Raw genomic sequence first — 20,245 nt, 5'->3', positions numbered from 1 at the left:
GGCCGAAGAACCGTGTCAAGCTGGGTGTCACCCTCTTTCTGGCAGCTTGAACCCAGATAGCTCACATTCTTTTCTCATGGTTTCACTGTAGATCAATCATTCCAGTGAAGGCTCAATAGTTGCAACAGAGCTGTCAGAGAGCTCTCAGCTTTGGAACACTGGCCTTCACCCCTGGGAAACCTCTCTGGCCTATGACTAACGCTGTGCGAGGTGGAGCCACGATGCTTCCTGTCATTTCATGAAAATGCCCTGATCAGGGGAACTGGGAGGCCCCGACTCTGCCTGCTGGCTCACATCTGCATATTCTCCTCTTTGAAGAAAAGGGTTCGAGTGGTAAAACACCCTCAACTAAGACCCATCTAAAGGTGTTGTCGCATCTCATCAAATTTTTTAAAATTTATTTTTTAACTAAAGTTTAATTGCTTTACAAAATTTTGTTGTTTTCTGTCAAACATCGACAAGAATCAGTCATAGGTACACCATGTCCCCTCCCTCCCGAACCTCTCTCCCATTTCCCTCCCCATCCACCCCTTCTAGATTGTCACAGAGCCCCTGAGTTCCCTGAGACATACAGCGAATTCTCATTGGCTATCTATTTTACACATGGTAATGTAAGCTTCCATGTTACTCTCTCCATACATCTCACCCTCTCCTCCCATCTCCCCGTGTCCATAGGTCTGTTCTCTATGTCTGTTTCTCCTTTGCTGCCCTGCAAATAATTTCATCAGTACCATCTTTCTAGATTGCAAATATTTGCATTAGTATACGATATTTATCTCTCTCTTTCTGACTAACTTCACTCTGAATAATAGTCTCTAGGGTCATCAAATTTTCTTGTAAGAGATGAATTATCTCACATATAGGTAGGAAACTGGGAACACGATTAAGTCACTTGCCCAAAGCTGACAGTTCATGAACTCTGTTTTTACGTGTAGATACACTCACTTCTGTGTATCTTCTCTAAGCCATGACCCTATCCATTCCAGTCTCTGGAATTTTGAGTTACATCTTTGGTGATAATTAGAGAAAGGAAGATGTAGAGGTTGAAAAGAGAAGAAGGGGAAAAAAGCCAGGAGAACTTTGCGACAAGCATCAAGAGAGAAAAAGAAGGAGAAGCAGGTCCTGAAGTTTCATAACTGATGTACGTTTGGTCTGAAATCATTGTGGGCATCACTATGACTGTATTACTTGGAGATTGGGAAATAGCTGAGGATTACTTACTTAAGTATCCTTTAATCCTTTTAATAAAGGTTCCTCAAAGCATCACAAAAAATCCATAAGACTCTACTCTGGGGCCATAGTGGGAATCAGAGGATGGAGATGCTAATTCAGATACATGAAACCAGAGGGCTGCTGACAAGTAGAGGGAGGACCAGGCAAAGCACCAAAAAACGCTTCTTAGTTGACATACAGTCCTTAGTAAAGCAAAATCGATGTGCAGGCAACTCCTTGAAAATGCATAGAGGAAAAGTCCTGCAAAGTTTCTGATGACCTCTGGTTGGAGATGGAAATTAGCTGTATAAACCTCATTGTCACCAATTAGGTGTGTGAACTCTCCTAAATATGCTTTTTATTTCGCATGTTACTTTTATCTTTGTCAACTCTGTTCTTCACACAAGTTCTCAAATGTCTTCCCCCAGCCCTTACTCACAGTCTGGTGGTCAAATAGCTCAATCTAAAGACCCGGGCACCTTAGCACAAATGGTATAAATACCCTAACAAGAAAAAAATCTCTCTGAGTTGGGAAGGATGGATCCTGCCAGGAGCTGAGGCAGGGAAAGTGGAGGAGGTGGCATTTAAGCAGGGTCATCACAGAAAAATAAACATCCTCCTGAGATGAGGGAGGAGGCTCCTGAGAGAGCTTACAGCAGGGGCAAAGGTACTGAGTGCGAGGGTCACAGCTCCCCCAGGAGCTCCTTGTCCTTGATGCAGGGAGCAGGGGCAGGGCATGTGGCAGGGCTGGTTGTGTAGGAACCACAGTCTAATGGACCCCAGGCCAAGCCATTGGCTTGCAGGCAGCAGGAAGCCATCAAAGGGTTTTGAGCCTCAAAGTGTTACTTGGTCTACTTTTGGAAAATAACTGTTGGCAGAGGAATGAGAAATTGTAAAGGTAAGAGGTTTTGAGACTTTCCTGTAGCTCAAATGGTGAAGAGTCTGCCTACGATGCAGGAGACTAGGGTTTGATCGCTGGGTCGGGAAGACCCTCTGGAGAAGGGAATGACAATCCACTCCAGTATTCCTGCCTGGAGAATCCCATGGACATAGAAGCCCAGTAGGCTATTATGTTCATGGGGTCGCAAAGAGTCTAACACACACAGAAGGGAGGCGATGAGGGCCTGACCTGGGCAGTCACTGTGTCACGGAAGATGGGAAAGAGGCCAGAGAGGTACTCGGTGGTAGAACTGCCAGAGATGAGTGAGGGATGAGATGTTGGGGGTGACAGTGAGGGGGGGCGACTTAGGGCTTAGGGATTAGTTGAATGGAGCTAGTGACTGAGAGATGAGGAGCAGAGAGTACAGGCAGGGTTGGGGTGGAGGTTTGGAGTGAGTGTCCGTGAGGGTACACTCCACTCATGCAGGCTAACGTTGTCTCCTTCTGGGTAGCAGTGGGGTTCCTTAAATTCCACACTGACATCACCAGCTCTTTGAAACACAACGCTGAAAGCTGGCAAAGCCTACAGATTCTAGAGCTAGGCTACTGGGATCAGAATGTCTCAACACCCTTATTTGTAAGATAATCATAGCACCACGTCATCTGAGATGAAAGGATCGGAAGAGGTGATTTGTGTCAAGTGCTGAGGACGGTGCCTGGCACGTTGTGAGCATCACAGAGTTATGGGTGAGGCCACAGGTATACTTGGGCAAAAGCTATGTCCATTTTTTCCCCTTCTGTCTTAAAAGTACTTCGGTTTGATTCACAACCAACGTCGACAACTAAGCTCACTCATTAAGCGGTGATCATTGCACTGTGGTAAACTGATAAGAACTCAGGATTCTTTTTGTAATTTCCCTTTTTTAAAAAACATCATCATTACTTTCATCGAAGACATTTATTAAACAAATATTGGAGGTAGGGTTCTGTATGGAGCCATGAGAAATGGCCCCCAGCCTCAAAGGACAATAAAGCCTAGTCAGGACAACAGCACACAGGCAGAATCAGGCGACAATAAAGGCCAAACATAGGAGGTGCTGTGGGTGCAGAGGCATCAAAAGAAAGGAGCTCCTCTTGATGCCTTTTCAGACAGAGGGAAGATGAAGACGGTTGAGGTCAGGAAGGTGGGAGGTGGGCGGGGGCTGGGGGGTAGTCCCTACCCTCTGTGCCTGGGGATGGGCAGTGGGGTGCTGGGTGATGAAATGCAGACTCTGAGGCCAACCCTCCCCAGTTCTGATGGGCAGGCAGTGGTGAGGAGGGGGCAGGCAGGGGAGCCCCGGGTCTGGTCTGCACGAGCCCTGGCCTGAGCAGATTCGGATCCCTGGGCTGTGCTTTGAGAAAGAAAGTGTGTCTAGATGGGCGTGGAGAGGGCTTGGCAGGAACACACTGTGTTTGGGGTGGCTGGGTCGGGGGTGGGAGAGGAGGTTCCTGCCTTCAGGCCCCAGTAGGGTGACTGCTTAGGGCACCTGGGACCCCAAGCAGAAACCTTTCCAGGGAGACTGTTAATCCTGGTGTGAATTTCTAAGGAGGGAAAGGTGAAAATAAGTAAACACATTTTATAATATTTTTCTGATCCTTTCACGTGGTAAAGAACACATTTTTCCTACTTTAACCTTGGAAGTTTTAAAATTCAGAGACCACCATCTTCATTTTAGGTAATGTCTAACTTAATCACTTCATCTGAATTAACATGCACAACAATGGTGACACAAAGATAATTACATTTAAGTGGTATTCTAACTTAAAATTTTCTTTGGGAATATCTGTGAGTCACCCTGTTCAACTCAAACATCCATAAAACGTGTACTAATTGTTCCAGAAGGAAATCATTGTTGCAGAGGGCAAAAGGCCAAGTGAGCTGAAATGGCAGGTTCTTAATTTATAGTCAATAAAAGGCCTCTTTTGTAAGTTCTTCTCAAGTCATAGCGTATTATCAGGCAAGTCTGGCACTAGAGTCACTTCATGCTTAAATACTTCACAAGGGCCCCAAACAAGGGAGCTCCGAGAAACGTTCTGTGAGAATTGATACTGTGAATTCAGTCAGCTTTCAAGATTGCAGAGGCATTTTAAATTTTACAATGTTACCAGCAAAAAAAGCTACCTACTCAAGATAAAAACATACATTTTAAAACACCTTTAACTAGCTGCAGTATATAATAGGGGCTTCCCTGGAGGCTCAGATGGTACTGAATCTGCCTGCAATGCAGGAGACCTGGGTTCAATCCCTGGGTTGGGAAGAACCCTCAGGGCTACCTGCTCCAGCATTCTCGCCTGGAGAATCCCATGGACAGAGAAGCCTGGCAGGCTACAGTCCATGGGGTCGAAGAGTCGGACACGACTGAGTGACTATCACAGTAATCCATAATAACTCGCAGAACTTTTTATAGCTGCCACACTTTGGAGATTCTGCTCGAGGTTTTCTTTGAGACTCAGAAATAATGGTCCTTCTTTCCTTCTGAGCAGTATAGCTTCCTGTGTCAATCCAGGATTGAATTAGTACTGCTTTTTTTTTTTTTTTTTTTTTAATTTCCTTAGGTGGCTTTGTGCCAATACGGGGAGGGGGGCACCCAAAGAGATAACAAAGAACTGCAGAGACTCTGTGCGTCAGTGCTAGGCCTCCTTCCTTTGGGCTGTAGAAGTGCCACTTCGGAGTGCCAGTGACAGGTCTGCTGCTTTTAGGCCGGAGGGAAAAGCCACGCTTCCGTGGGATAAGGCATCCCTGGCTCCCCAACTGCGTGGCTCCCCGCTGTGAGCCATCATCATTTCCCCGTGACAATGATGATTGATCTGTTGCAAGAGGAGCCCCGGCTGGCAGGGAGGAGACATTCCCGTTGCTTTTAAGTCTAACAGAATCTCAAACTGCCTAAAGAAACCTGCATTTTTTTTTTTCTGGCTGGGGAAGGATTGAAAAAATAAAAAAAGAAACAAGAACCCGAACTAACAAAACTATGTTCAAAATGTATGAGCTCTCCCTGTAGACTAATGAACTGTTTGGGCCAATGTTCTGTATTCTGGTAGGAACACACCGCTCATTGTATTTTCACCAGATTTAAATTTTTAAAGATACATGTTTGACAAGTTTAAAGTTTTCACTTTAGTCAGTTCAGTTGCTCATTCATGTCCAACTCTTTGCGACCCCTAGGACTGCAGCACATCAGGCCTCCCTGTCCATCACCAACTCCCAGAGTTCACTCAAACTCATGTCTGTTGAGTTGGTTATGCCGCCCAATCTTCTCATCCTCTGTCGTCCCCTTCTCCTCCTGCCTTCAATCTTTCCCACCATCAGTGTCTTTTCAAATGAGCCCATTCTTTGCATTAGGTGGCCAAAGTATTGGAGTTTCAGCTTCAGCATCAGCCCCTTCAGTGAATATTCAGGACTGATTTCCTTTAGAATGGACTGGTTGGATCTCCTTGCAGTCTAAGGGACTTTCAAGAGTCTTCTCCAACGGCACAGTTCAAAAACATCAGTTCTTCAGCACTCAGTTTTCTTTATAGTCCAACTCTCACATCCAAACATGACTACTGGAAAAACTCTAGCCTTGACTAGACAGTACTCTTGCCTGGAAAATCCCATGGCCAGAGGAACCTGGTAGGCTGCAGTCCATGGGGTTGCAAAGAGTCAGACACGACTGAGTGACTTCACTTTCACTTTTCACTTTCATATATTGGAGAAGGAAATGGCAACCCTTTCCTGTGTTCTTGCCTGGAGAATCCCAGGGACGGGGGAGCCTAGTGGGCTGCCATCTATGGGGTTGCACAGAGTCAGACACGACTGAAGCGACTTAGCAGCAGCAGCAGACGGACCTTTGTTGGCAAAGTAATGTCGCTGCTTTTTAATATGCTGTCTAGGTTGGTCATAACTTTCCTTCCAAGAAGCAAGTGTCCTTTAATATCATGGCTGCAATCACTATCTGCAGTGATTTTGGAGCCCCCCAAAATAAAGTCTGTCACTGTTTCCACCAGATGCCATGATCTTAGTTTTCTGAATGTTGAGTTTTAAGCCAACTTTTTCACTCTCCTGTTTCACTTTCATCAAGAGGCCCTTTAGTTCTTCTTTGCTTTCTGCCATAAGAGTGTCATCTGCCTATCTGAGGTTATTGATATTTCTCCTGGAAATCTTGATTCCAGCTTGTGCTTCATCCAGTCCAGCGTTTTTCATGATGTACTCTGCATAGAAGTTAAATAAGCCTTGACGTATTCCTTTCCTGATTTGGAACCAATCTGTTGTTCCTTATCCAGTTCTAACTGTTGCTTCCTGACCTGCATACAGATTTCTTACTTTAGTCTACTATGAGCAAAACTTTGTTGCTATAGTTATAGCAGATAGATTTATCTAGATATATTAAATGAGAAATATTAAAGTGTTCAGTAAGTAGATAGGCAGATGCACATTTAATACATTATACAGCTGTGCTTTTCACGTTTTGATGATCTGCAACTAAAAACATGAAAATGTTAGCATTTTCAGCACGTGTGCTCTATTTACACGACCATCAGCTTAGACTGATCATTCAAAGACATAAAATGATTTCAGGACTCTTTTTCCCCCCAGAAATATCTGGTGTATTCTATTTTCATCTCCTAGAAGTCTCTGATTTCACACTATTACAACATTTTCCAGCTCTGAGACCATGTGAAATCCTACTTGGTTCTCTCATACTTCCTTTTACGTGTATGTGCTCAGTCGCTCAGGAGCCTGGCAGGCTCCTCTGTCTGTGAGATTCTGCAGGCAGGAATACTGGAGTGGGTTGCCCCTTCCTTCTCCAGGGGATCTTCCCAAACCAAGAAACAAACCCAGGTCTCCTGCATTGCAAGCAGACTCTTTACCAACTGAGCCACAAGTGAGCTACCATGAGCCATGAGTGAGCTACCATGGTGACCTAAATTATAAAGTTGTTTCACTGCAGTGCTGATTTAATTTAAAAACTAAGTAAGATTTGTTCATAATAGAGAGTCCATCCAAATCGACAAGTATAAGTCACTCTAGTGGCAAAATAATTTATCACTTCCCCTGAATGGGCAATCAGTTTGAAAAAATTTGATTCCTGAGGGGAACAAAGGTCCTCCTCCACCCAGCGGTGTGGGTCTCTTCCCCTTCTATGCTCCTACTGGGCGCTGTTCATACATCCATTGTGGCACTGTGCCTGCTTCTGCCTTATTTCCTATTCATATCTCTTTTTTGTTTAGAAATAGCTGAGGCAGGTGTTTAGGCAGAGAAGGCTTGAGGAGACCACCTACAGGGCGGCCCATGTCAACACGGGCGGGGTGACACCAGCACAGAGGAAATGGCTGCCCAGCCCCGAGGGTTGAAGGGCTCCAGAAGTACCTCCCTGCTCCCAGCGAGGATGTGGAGGGCGCAGGTGGGGCTGAGCGCTGTGTGGATGGCCCTGAGGGTAGCGGTTGTCACTCTATTGTATATCAGAATCACCCTGGAGGGCTTGTTAGCAAATTCAGCTCTTTACTCAGCTCAAGTACCATAGCACTTCAGATCATGGTGTTGATTCCATAAAGCTCATATACAAATAATGTTCCAGTTCAGGTCTTTGGAAGGCAATTTTTTTAAGTCTTAGAAAGATGTGTTTCTTATACAGCCCCCTCAATCTCTTGCCCCACTCCCTAGCAGGTGTTGTGACTTGTTTCAACAGTTTGTTTCTTTTTATAGCTAAGTAGTATTCCCTTGTATGGATATACCACATCCTTTCACCTGTTGATGGCCATTTGGGCTGTTTATCTGTTAGCAATCTCAGATAAAGTTGCTGTGAATATTTGTGTGTAAGTCTTTGTGTGGAAAGATGCTTTTATTTTTCCTGGATAGACTCCGAGTACGGCGTCCTGTGCCTAAAATGATCTCCACCTGGATGGCCATATGGCCTGCCCCCTCAACTGGATTTCACACAGGTTGGTTTCAGCTCAAATGTCACTTCCCAGACCATTCTTCTCATTTACTTTGTGCTGAAGGGCCCACCTGATCACATATCCCTTACCCTACTTTTTCCTCATTGCACTTCATTGCACCCAATATTATTTATTTGTATACTATCTGTCCCTGCCTTGTTCAGTACTGTACCTCCAGCGTCTAGCGTGTGTCTGGAACACAGAAGTTGCTCAGTAAGTATTTGTTGCACAAATAAATGATGAAATCAGAATGCCTTTTTCCAATATCCACACCAGGTATTAGACACCTGTATAATCTTTGCCTACTTAATATGTGGGAAACAACATCTCTGTAACTTGCATTTAATGAGTGACATTGACTACCCTGTTTTTAGCTTGGCCTTTGTATTTTGTTTTTTCAGAAAGCTAGCTTTTCATATCCCTTGTTCAGCTATCTTTTTCCTATTGCTTTGCAAGCACTATTGATATATTAAAGGACTTTCCCTTTGTTCATTGTACACTATAAAGATATTTTCCCAGCTTTTCAGTTGCCTTTGACTTTGTAGTCATATTATTAATCTTTTCCTTCTGCTTTCTGGTTTTGAGACTTCTTATAAAGTCCTTCCCCATTCCAAGATCATCACAGCATTCACAGTTGTTTTCTTCTAAGACTTTATACATGTATATATAAAAGATTATAATGTTTAGATCTTTGATCCATCTGGGATTTACTTTGGGGTGTAAAGAGTAAGTAAGTGATCTAGTTTAAAAAGAAAATTTAGCTTTAAAATACAATGAAGCAACTTCCCTGCTGGTCCAATGGTTAAGACTCTGAGCTTCCAATTCAGGCGCCCAGGTTCCATCCCTGGTTGGGGACCTAGATCCCACATGCCACAACTAAAGATCCCACATGCTGCAACTAAGACCCGGTGCCGCCAAATAAATAAGCAAATATTTTTTAAAAATACAAAGAATACAAATTCCTGGATACCATTTACTTAACATTTTAACAAGAACATTCATAATTTAAAAATAAATTCAAATAAATTTCACCTGTTTTCCAACATACATTTTTGTTTGATATAGGTATTTGTATGTATGTAGCTGTATGCAATAAAACTCTATTTTTCACCATTCTCTAGAATTTTATATTACAATGACATTACTTTCATTAGTAATATATTTTCCCCGGCAAGTTTCCACTTAATTTCTTTCAGCACTTTCTTGTTTTCCTGGATCTCGAAGATTTCTTGTTTGTTTTATTATATTTTGCTTTAAAAAGTCTCTTTTCTATTAAGCTCACTTCTTCATGGAGAAAGGAAGTCTTTATTCTCAGCAAGAAGGAGAAGAGATTTAGTATAAACTGGTAACTCAGAGAAAAATTGGATTCTTCGTAGGTTGTCACATGCTTACAATGGCTAGAAGGGGAAGAAAAAAGACACCATGTTTAAAGGGCCATTTAGAAAGGTATGCACTGGTCCCTTGAATATCCCCCAAATAACCTAAAAACTGTATATGGTTAGGCTTAAGATAGTACTCTGAGCTGGAAGGAAATGAACAATCTGGAAGGAATCCTACATTTTATAAAGGAAAAAAATGTTAGCACTGTCTGTGGCCATCAGGCGTGGGACACAGGTGGTCCATAGCCAGTTCTCACGGCTCCTCCTCCACTCCAGGTGGGCCCCCCCTCTTACCACGGTCAAGGCAAACAAAAGCACACAGGGAGAGATTCTGGACATACTGAAAACACACCAACAAAAGAATCCCCAGCTCCCAACCAAAACAGGTTACCAGGCTTAATACTGTATGCTGCAATTCTGTATGTATTATAGCAGGAAGACCTAACAAAGCAATTTTGCTTATTTTAAAGTAATAAGTAGAACCTGAATCTGATCAAATCTCTAAAACACTAATGAAAACTGCTAAGTAACTCTGCCAATCTCTGCCTATACCAACATGGAAGCAGGGGGAAAGGGGAACACGTTAAAAGGTGTCATGGGCTGTAATCAGCAAAATCTAGACTACAGGAAATTGTACAGGACACATGACCTAGATTACTCAATAAGTAAACTGCAAGGGGGAAATAAAAGAGATAAAGGGGGAATTTATGAACTAAAGCATTTAAGGGCTATCTCTACCACCGGCAATGTAAGGACTTTTTGTGGATTCTGAGTTATTTAAAAATTTACTGTTGACAATCAGGAAAATCTAGATATTCACTGCATGTTTGATGAGATTAAGGAATTACTACTAGTTTTTAATGTCAGATTAATGGTATTCTGGCTTTGTTTAAGAAAATTATGAAGTTTGGGACTTGCTTCCAAATAATCTGGGAGTAGAGGGGTAAAGCGGTGAGCTGGCTAGGGTATGGGGAAAACAAGTCTAGCCATGTGGAAAGTTGTTAATTTGGGGGTGACTATGGGTAGGGGGCATTAATTATATTGTGCCCTCTACCTTTGAATATACTTGAAGTTTTCCATAATAAATAGTTTTAAAAACAAGTGAACGATAGATGGTATAAACATTTAGACAATGATTTATGTAACAAATATGGCCCTAAATTCCTGAAAGAATGTTTGCATTTGCACCATAGAGCTCAGACACCCATCAGTTGTAACTATGGATAACTACTTTTGGTTCTTTCATCTGCAAAACAGAAAAAAAATAACTACCTCATAAGATGGAAAAGAGGATTGAATGAGAATATATATTAAGCACTTATCCAATAGCTGGCACAAAGTAAGGGCTCAAAAATGTTCACTTTGCCCATACTCCTTTAAAACTGATTTTTAAATTTTCACTTAAAATCTTTTAAAGCCTATTTTAATAATATATGAAAAAGCCAATACCCTACTATGTTCACTAGTAGGAAATTTAAAAGCCTCAAATGCTTGTGCATTGATTGGTTTAATGGAAACAGAGTATAAGCCATTTATATGAATTCTCACAAATAAGGTGCCCTCTTTTCTTCTTTTCTAATTTTTAATTTAGGCTCTATGAAGAAAGATTCTTTCAAACAAAATATTATCACAAAAAGGGTAAAAATATTGTTTCCCTTGCCTAGGGACCATAAAGAAAGTTCTACTTCTACAACAAAAAGATAAGAAAAGGTGTACAGTAGGACTTTTATTTCTAAGTTGAATCAACAACAGTATCTTTTAAGGAGGAAATGGCAACCCGCTCCAGTACTCTTGCCTGGAGAATCCCATGGAGGGAAGAGCCTGGTAGGCTACAGTCCACAGGGTTGCAAAGAGTCGGACACGACTGAGCTACTTCACTTCACTCACTTCCCTTATCATAAACTTGGAAAACTTTAATTTTCCTAAAGTCTTAAGTGATAAAACCAAATAAAACATATAATCATTTAAATTCATCCAGATTGTTAGCTCCACCTCAGACAAGAAGGATAAACACCCCATGATCTGAAGGGTTCTCACAGTCTCTCTGCTTAGTTCTCAAGACCTGAGTGTTCTCAAAATTATTTCCCAGTACAATGCTTGTCTCTTCTGAACCCTCAAAACTGAGTCCTCCTGTGTAATAAAATTCTCCATATAGCTGAAGATCTGCTCTCTTAAGCATCAAAAGATTCCATTTTAACCATTTTGGATAGACATCTTTTAAAACTGAGTTATACATTATTTGGTTATTATTAATCAGAGGACATTCAGCCTATTTTCAAAAGCCTTTACAATTATATGGTGACAAGTTGTCCACTTTTATTGTGGAAATACTAGAAAATGCAGGTAGGAAAAACAAACCCAGAGAGAATGCACATTAATCTGGGGACATGCTAAAGCAGAGACATGGTCAAGTTTATTTAGTTCTGTGGAGCTATTGTGTGTCATGAATGAACTTCAGACCACTGTAATTTAACTTCTTTTGTCTGCTTCTGCAGCTGGTTCCTCTACTGTCTGTCAAACGAGTACCACTTATATTTGCTGTCAAGACATTCAGCAGCAGATACCTCTCAGTCTCCCGCCTACTCTGCATCTTCTGATGGCAAGGAATGTGGAAATCAGACAACTCAGCCTGATGGACACACATCTCCCGGCAGAGTGAAGGACTAAAGGGCCTCCTGAGAAGAGTGTATATACGTTAGTTATGGACTCAGTGGCCATTTTATTGGTTAGCTGGACCCTTTTTTGCTTACTATGTGGTTTTAGGCTATGGTCTAAATAGGCAAGGTAATTTGACAGACGATTTTGGTACATAAAACCATGGTGATAACCATACTTGATGCATAGAGTGTATTGCTTAGCCTTATAACTCATGCAGAGAAAAAAAATCTTGGTTGTTTCATCTCTGATTATACCAAGGTCTATTTGTAACTAACTGTCTTATGTTACAGGATTACAACCATTAAGAACATCCAAAAGTGCACTCATCATGCCACGTGAAGAGCACAAAGGTGTAGGTTCCCCACTAACCCCCGCGGACCGACTGCAGGCAGACAAGGCAGATGGTACTAACAAATCAGGTCCTAACTTCCTGTCCCATGTGTGGGTCTTGATTATAAGCTCACCATCTTCTAAAGTCCAACCAATAACCCATCTGCCTCTCATTATGACCAACTCCTTTAAATCATAGGTGGCCCCTTTTTATTTTTTCTAATGAGAAAAGACTACTGCTTCAGGCCAAACTAGAGGTTTCAGGGTGGTTTTTATCCCATGACTTCTAAGAGCATCGCATACCTTTTACAGAACTTCTGAGTACTCAGCCAGTAGAGGGAATTCTTGGTTGTCAGGGACTGGCCTTTCTGCTGCAGGACTCCTTGGAGGCTATGCCCATGGAAACAAGGCCTCTCGCTGTCCTCTTCAGTCCAGTTGAATTGAAAACTTGAAGGCTTTTTTTTTTCAATGTTTGGTGCTGAATCCACCAGCGTGCTAAACTGTTTCTGTAGACTCACCAGCATTTCTGGAAATGAAGGGAAAACAAATGAAATAAAAACACATTAAATGACAAAGTCTGTAGTTTACTTGATTGTAATGCACCAACGGTGGTTTTGTAGTTTTGACAAATGCTCCATGATATAAGGGCATAACTAGGGGAAACTGCCACTGGAAGAGGGACGGCGAGAAACAACTTGAAAAGGCTAAAAAGGTAAATTTTATGTCATGTATATTTTACCACACACAAAAAAACAACAAAAAACCTAAAAAAGCAGTTCTCCAAATAAAGAGTTCTGAGAGTATAGATATATATAGCATTTCAGATTTTGGCGAGAACTTAAGTTCTGTTTGAATATTGCAATGTTCCTGAAATAGATTTCTATGGACATTTCTTATAAAGAAGGACGTTTCTCTGGATGTGCAATGGGACACTTGTTAAACAACTGAGAAAAGGACTTATGCATTCACTTTTCAATTTAAAACATTTAGCTTTTCCACAGCTGGGCTGTTACTTGGTGTCAACGAGAAGAAGCCCTACTCACCTCTTCTTTTATACACCACCGGCCTGTCAATGGCTGAGTAGTAGATTGGCTTTTCACCTTTCCACAGAAACCTGAAAAGATAAAGACGCATTTGGAGCAGGATGGAGATGAAATGGGCCTCAACACACTTCAGAGAAGTTTCTCAATAGCAGTATCTGAAATTCCCGATACTCATATAATAGTTCTGGCTTAGAATGACCTGCTGACATGCGTCTCTACAGCACTCATGACCTAGACGTAAGCGAGTGGCACTGCAGGAGGCAGGAAGTCAATGGAAGGATAAGTTCCACCTAAAACCTCCCAGATGCCATAAGAAATGATTGATCATACTGTCATCATAAAATTCCCATGCCTCTTGTTCTCCTAAAGTGAGGCCACCTAAGAAACAACTGTTCCTCCTTGTCTTTGGCCAAACACCCTTCTGCTGCAGATAAGGTAGTGGTACTTCTGACTCTGATAACTTGTACAAAGTGAACAGTAAGTGCCTGCCTTCTAATGCAGAGGTGTAATCACTGTGAATAGGTTATGGTCTTCCTGAAAATTATATGTGAACTAAATTATACCACATTTAAATATTCAGAGAGCTTGCCATTTGTGATTCTTTCAAGTATCTTTTTGTTATTTATTTATCAAATAATAAAAGTGACAATATATTCAAGGTAAAAAATCTCTTAATAATAAAGAAGTCCCCTAAATAGTTTAATCCCACTCCCTAGATAAACCCACTATTAAAAACGCCTTGTGACTTCCTCATCTAGACAGATTTTCTTATGCATTTATAGTAAATGCCCATACAGGTGGCCAATTATGTTGCAGTCAAGGAGGTGTTATTATTTCCTTGAGGACATATGCCCAGAAGATGGGAAAGGTGGGCCATCAAAAATAATTAACACTCGTCACACAGTCCTTCTTTAAGCATTTACTTTGCTTACTTCTTTTCAAAACTACAAAAAATAGAGGCCCAGCACGAAGTCTTAATATTTTCTCCAGGAAGCCACGAGGTCCCATATGCTCTGTCTGTCCAGTCTTCCCTCAAGATTTGGTTCTCCACTGCTGTATACTAAGGTATAATTTACATGTAGTAAAACCAATCCTGTTTAGTGCATAGCTGCACTACTTTAGATAAACACATACAGTTGTATAATCACCACCATGAATAGTTCCACACTCTCAAACCTCCCATGCCTCTTGAAGGTCAACTCCTCCCCTGACCCTCAGCTAAACTTGGTCTCAACCACCAATCTGTTTCTCTATTCTTACAGCTTAGCCTTTTCCAGAAAGTCATATAAATGAAATTAGACCATATGTACCCTTTTGAGTCTTTCATTAGCATAATGTATTTATGATTCATTCATATTTCTGGATGTATCAGAAGTTTGTTCCTTTCTAGTACTGAAGAGTGTTTCATTTTACAGATATGCTAGTTTGTTTATCCATTACCACCTGAAAGGCATCTGGGTTGTTGCCAGTTTTGCGCCACAAGATTTCATTCGTTTACTTGTGAATGAAGTATACAGATCTCTATATATTCATATATAGGTTTCTGTGTGAACTTACTCTTGGCCCATTTAAAAAACTGAGTTGTTTTCTTATTATATGAAAATAATTCTGGATACAAACCATATTTTGGATACAACTCATATATTCTGGATACAAACTATGTATCTGGATACAAATTATATATTCTGGATACAAACCTTCTATCAGATATGTGATTTAAACATATTTTCTCCTAGCCTGTAGCTTTTCTTAACAGTGTTTTTAGAAGAGAAGTTCTTTCTTTAAATGAAGTCTAATTTATCTTTTTTTTCTTTTATGGATCATGGCTTTGGTATCATATCCGAGAAAATTTTTACCTAACCTAAAAGGCTGCAAAGATCTGCACATGCTTTTAAATTTTCCTCCAGGAAAACTGGCAGTCAAAGCACTCTCTAAAGCTAGTTTTAGGTTTTCAACTATAGTTTACTAGTGTTTCTCACAATCCATGCATAGAGACCTATGCTGAGCTGTAGAAAATACTTGAACAACTTTTACCTGACAATATGGAAGATGATGTCTAGAAGAATAGAGAGAAAAATTAGAAATTTATGTCAATAACAGAGATGGGGAAGGGTAGAACAGGTGATGGGCATACATGGGAGCTCTGTGCTCACAGAGCAGTCAGCAGTGACTTAGAAGTCATCTCAGTCATCCCAAAGCACAGACTCTATGAAGGATCTTGGTAACAGATCCCTTGGACAAGCTCTTCCCAGAGGCCTGGTGTCCGTCTGGAAAATGCCACTTTGAAACTAGACATACATTCATTGGTCATTAAATTCTCCCTTAAAGTAGTTAAAAGTCAGTGAGCCTTTTCATGCACAGCTGACTGAGGCCCTGCAGGAAGAATCTGGGCTCTAACAGGTATGTCTGAAGTGTAAGCTGGTGCCTGGTTTGGGTTCATGAAAGGGCACCTGTCAACCCTGAGATGCCCAAGTGGCATGGCCTCTGAATACCTAGCCTTTCAGTACTGGTCGGGACCACCCCAGCAGCACCAGAAAATAAAGGTCCGATGTCTGGTTCTCCAAGATTACCTAAGAACTCAGGAGAGCCTTCTGTTCTCGCTGCTACTCTTGTGCCTGCTGAGAGCCAATGACTAAAGACATTCCTTCTCCAACAGAAAAGAGGAAGGCCTCCGTTCCCCGGGTGCCCACAGCTGTCAGAAGCTCACCCTCACTATCTGTCCAACCTGAACAGGAAGAAACTGCCCATCTCCTCCCTTCTTCAGCAAGGATCCTCTCTCCCACAGCGCTTTATGCATCCCTGGAAGTCTGTTTCTAGATTTAAAAGCTCTCTTAAATTCAGGGGAGAAATATTCTAATTCTATCTGCAAACACTGAAATTTAGTTCTTGATTAAGAATATCAAGGAGACATTATTAGCCTTACTTTATTGATGAAGAAACTGGAGTTATCATTTTAACTAATTTGGGGAATCTTGATTTTTCTCAGGGGATATAAAATGACTTTATCAAATGAGTACTGTTGCAAAATTACATAAACTACAGAAATGTTAACCTTTTCTTCAAAGTTTCACAGGGACTCAAAGTTCCAAGAACAGATATAAAATCCGTTCAAATCAGAAACCTAGGGCAAGGTACCCTCTACCACATAAGACAGTATCTCTGAAAATTTATGAGCTGACTACATTTCAGAGCACTGAGGCTAAGAAGTTAAGTAACTGGGTCGCAGTTAAACAGCTGGTTTTAAACAATCAGGATTTACCCCTGCACTGTCTCTAATGCTATGCTCTTTCCACTCCGCCACGGTGGACCTGGGTGGGCTTCCCTGTTGCTCGGTGGTAAAGAACCCACCTGCCAATTCAGGAGATGCGGATTTGATCCCTAGGTCGGGAAGATCCCCTGGAGAAGGAAACAGCAACCCACTCCAGTATTCTTGCCTGGGAAACCTATGGATAGAGGAATCTGGCGTGCTGCAGTCCATAGGGGTCACGAAGAGTTGGGCACAACTTAGCAACTAAACGACAACAATGGACCTACATGAGGAGGAGAGCTCAAGGTCAAACAGTGAGACTGCCTGAATTAAACATGCTACTCTCTTTCCGCTTTGCTTTGTTTGGATTTGTATCGGGAACTTTATTTTGGAGGAACAGTCCAGTTATAAATGACACAGGCTGACGTCTGCAGTCTTTTGTAACAGCGGGAAGCACAGATGGGAACTGATCCACTGTGGGAAACGAAAGAGGGAGGAATACCAGAAATGCAGAGAAGAGTCATGCAGATTACGAAAAGACGAGTACTGAGTACAATACAGGCTGCCTGGACTGGATTCTGGATCAGGAGGACACTAATATTACTATTTTTTAAATCTTCTGGCCACACAGTGTGGCATGTGGGATCTTAGTTCCCTGACCACGGATGGACCCCACCTCCCTTGCATTGGCAGTGTGGTGTCTTAACCACTGGACCACCAGGAACGCCCCTAAAAGGACATTATAGGGCTTCCCTGATAGCTCAGTTGGTAAAGAATCTGCCTGCAGTGAAGGAGACCCCGGTTTGATTCCTGGTTTGGGAAGATCCCCTGCAGAAGGGAAAGGTTACCCACTCCAGTATTCTGGCCTGGAGAATTCCATGGACTATAATGGCCCATGGGGTCGCAAAGAGTCGGACATGACTGAGCGACTTTCACTCACTCACTAATAGTTAATAGAAATATTTTAAAATGTCAGTTTAGACAGAGGGGTTAATTCTAGAAAAAAGGGTCATAATGCTGGTGAATCTGAACTGATGAAACTTGAGCTTTCAGACGTAAAGCAATAGACTTGAAAAATAAAGTAGGTGAATCTAAAGCTAGAAGAGGTAACATACTTTGCCCTGGCTTCCTCCCACTTTTGTTTCTTCTCATCAATAGCTTTCTTCATAACTTGGTACCATTTTCTGAAATCAAACCATGGTTTATCTGAAAGAAATGAAATCCATGATTATTAACCAAGTATGTCACATTATTATAACACATGTTGCTCATTTGAGTCTTTACTCACTGATCTGACTGAACATTTATATGCCAGCCCTTGGAAATTATGGAGGGACTGACTATCTTCATGCTCTAATATGACTCCTGAGCAATCTGCTGTCACTCCCTTCTGTTCTGAGCTCTCACCTATACTGTGGCCCTGTATTACACCAAAACTACCTTTAAAAAAAAAAAATGGAATATAGCTGCTTTATACTGTGGTGTCAGTTTCTGCTGTACAGTAAACTGAATCAGCCATACATACACATATATCCCCCTTTTTTGGACTTTCTTCCAATTAAGTCACCACAGAGCACTGAGCAGAGCTCCCGCAGCTCCACAGCAGGTTCTCCGCAGCAGGTTCTCATCAGTGATCTGTCTTATACATAGCAGTGTAGAGATGTCAATCCCCATCTCCCAATTCACCCCACGCCCCTGCCTTTTCCCCTCTGGTAATCATACGTTTCTTCTCCACAGCTCTGTTTCTATTTTTGCTTTGCAAATAAGATCTTTACTATTTTTCTAGATTCCACATATTGAAACCATCTTTTTACATGTCTGTTCTCCTAGATTTGACTATACCTCCTTGAGAATAGAAGATATACTAGATAACTACACATATAAACAGTCTGATACAAGGTACAATTTATATATTTCTCAGCTTCTTCTCTATATTTATTGCATCTTTTAATTCACCTTTTACAATCACTTGATTGATTAAAAAAAAAGTACCTTCTTTGTTCTTTTCATTATATTTCTTGGCAATATTAGACAAAGACCTGGAGACACAAATAAACAAATCAATTTATTTGGAAATCATTCATTAGAAGACAGTTAAATTTTGAATTCTTCTGAAAGAGAAGTATAGAACAGTACTTGAAACTGATGCCAACTTTTAATGCAGAAGCAAGCACTGAAATAGGGAAGAAGACACTGCCACTCTTTGTTGGCATTTTAAGATTCTTTCACTTTCCAAAATAATCTTTGAAGACACATAGTGCCAGAAACCAAAAGGTACATGGATGAAGTGCTAGTGACTCTTTAGAATTTGTGTATGATTTAAAACTCAGGAGAATGAGACACATGTGCATCTTCCTAAAAATGGAAGAAAACATGATCCAAACAACTTACTAAAGGAGAATGAAATCTCTGACAAATACCTGAGCCAAAACATTAGGTAAGGAGTAACTGCTGCTACTAGTCAGTGTTCTGTAACAACTCAGAGTCTCTACTTTCTACTGAGACATAACATATGGAGCCCTTTACTCTGAATAATTAGGGGAAAATAATAAAATTTTTTTCTCCTAAGACTACATACACTTACCATTCTAAATTGTCATCCAATAAAAAGAGCAGTTTCAATGCCACTACAATGACAGCTACAGCTTGCACATCATATTTAACAGTTTTTGCCTTTTTAGCTATAGGATCAAATCTTAGAAAATCCACTTCTCCTATTCCAGTCGCTTTTACCACTAGGCAGGTTAAATTATGCATTTCATCTGTTGAAGAATAAAACAGAAAAATGTGAAATTAAATTCTTTGGTTAATGAGACCATACTAATGTATACATACATGAGATAAGCTTTATCTTAAAATATGATACTATGCCATAACTCTGAGACATACCATTTTGTGTATACATAAACCAAAAAATGAAATGTGTAGAGAAAAACATATGGTCGAATCCTGGCAAGGTCTATCTTCTCCTATTCTGACTTCCCAAAATGCCTGCTATCTATGGCACATATCTTGGCACCAAATATACAGGCACACATCCATCTTCTATTGCTTCATCCACGCCCCTTGTCTGTGTTTCTACAGCAATCTGCATTTACCTGAAACCAACTTTCCTGTAGGACCAAGGGCTTCTCTAAAAATGTGCACTCACTTGGGAAGCTAGGGAGCCTGGCTAGCACACTGGAAGGCCCAGTGTGCACCTCACCTGCTGCCCTGCTTTCCCAAAGAAATTACATGCTCAGCACAGACTCATCTATTATTCAAGGCTGAGTAACTTGGGACTTGGAGCCAGAACACCTACAGCCTATATATTTAGGCTTTCTGATCATGAGCTTTGTGACTCCGGACTAGAGCCACTCAACCTCAGTTTCTTCACTTGTAAAATGGGTTATGGTGAGGATAAACACAGGACATAAAAGATAGGACAAGTGAATTATACTTTGAAAACTCTGAATTACTAAGCAAATTTCTTTACTTACTAACTGAAGTACCTATATTGTGATTAAATTCAAGTAGAACAGTTGTTATTTACAAGAGCATAA

General features: G+C 41.2%; 1 protein-coding gene across 2 annotated transcripts in view; it reads right to left on the bottom strand.

Annotated features, from left to right (window-relative positions):
- Nucleotides 1-9,005: 9,005 nt before the first annotated feature.
- Nucleotides 9,006-20,245, bottom strand: part of TAF1B (TATA-box binding protein associated factor, RNA polymerase I subunit B) — a 54,228-nt gene continuing 42,988 nt past the window's right edge. For both annotated transcript variants that reach the window (XM_042245779.2, XM_015094217.4), the window contains 6 exons: nucleotides 19,288-19,465; nucleotides 18,696-18,742; nucleotides 17,819-17,909; nucleotides 13,457-13,527; nucleotides 12,717-12,939; nucleotides 9,006-9,443 (listed from right to left, as the gene is read on the bottom strand). In XM_042245779.2, coding sequence (XP_042101713.1) covers nucleotides 9,239-9,443; nucleotides 12,717-12,939; nucleotides 13,457-13,527; nucleotides 17,819-17,909; nucleotides 18,696-18,742; nucleotides 19,288-19,465 — 815 coding nt within the window. In that variant the 3' untranslated portion in view covers nucleotides 9,006-9,238. The remainder of the gene's footprint in view (nucleotides 9,444-12,716; nucleotides 12,940-13,456; nucleotides 13,528-17,818; nucleotides 17,910-18,695; nucleotides 18,743-19,287; nucleotides 19,466-20,245) is intronic.

This window comes from Ovis aries, chromosome 3 (genome assembly GCF_016772045.2).
Source record: "Ovis aries strain OAR_USU_Benz2616 breed Rambouillet chromosome 3, ARS-UI_Ramb_v3.0, whole genome shotgun sequence".
Taxonomy (NCBI): Eukaryota; Metazoa; Chordata; class Mammalia; order Artiodactyla; family Bovidae; genus Ovis; species Ovis aries.
This window is presented reverse-complemented; position numbering and strand designations above follow the sequence as displayed.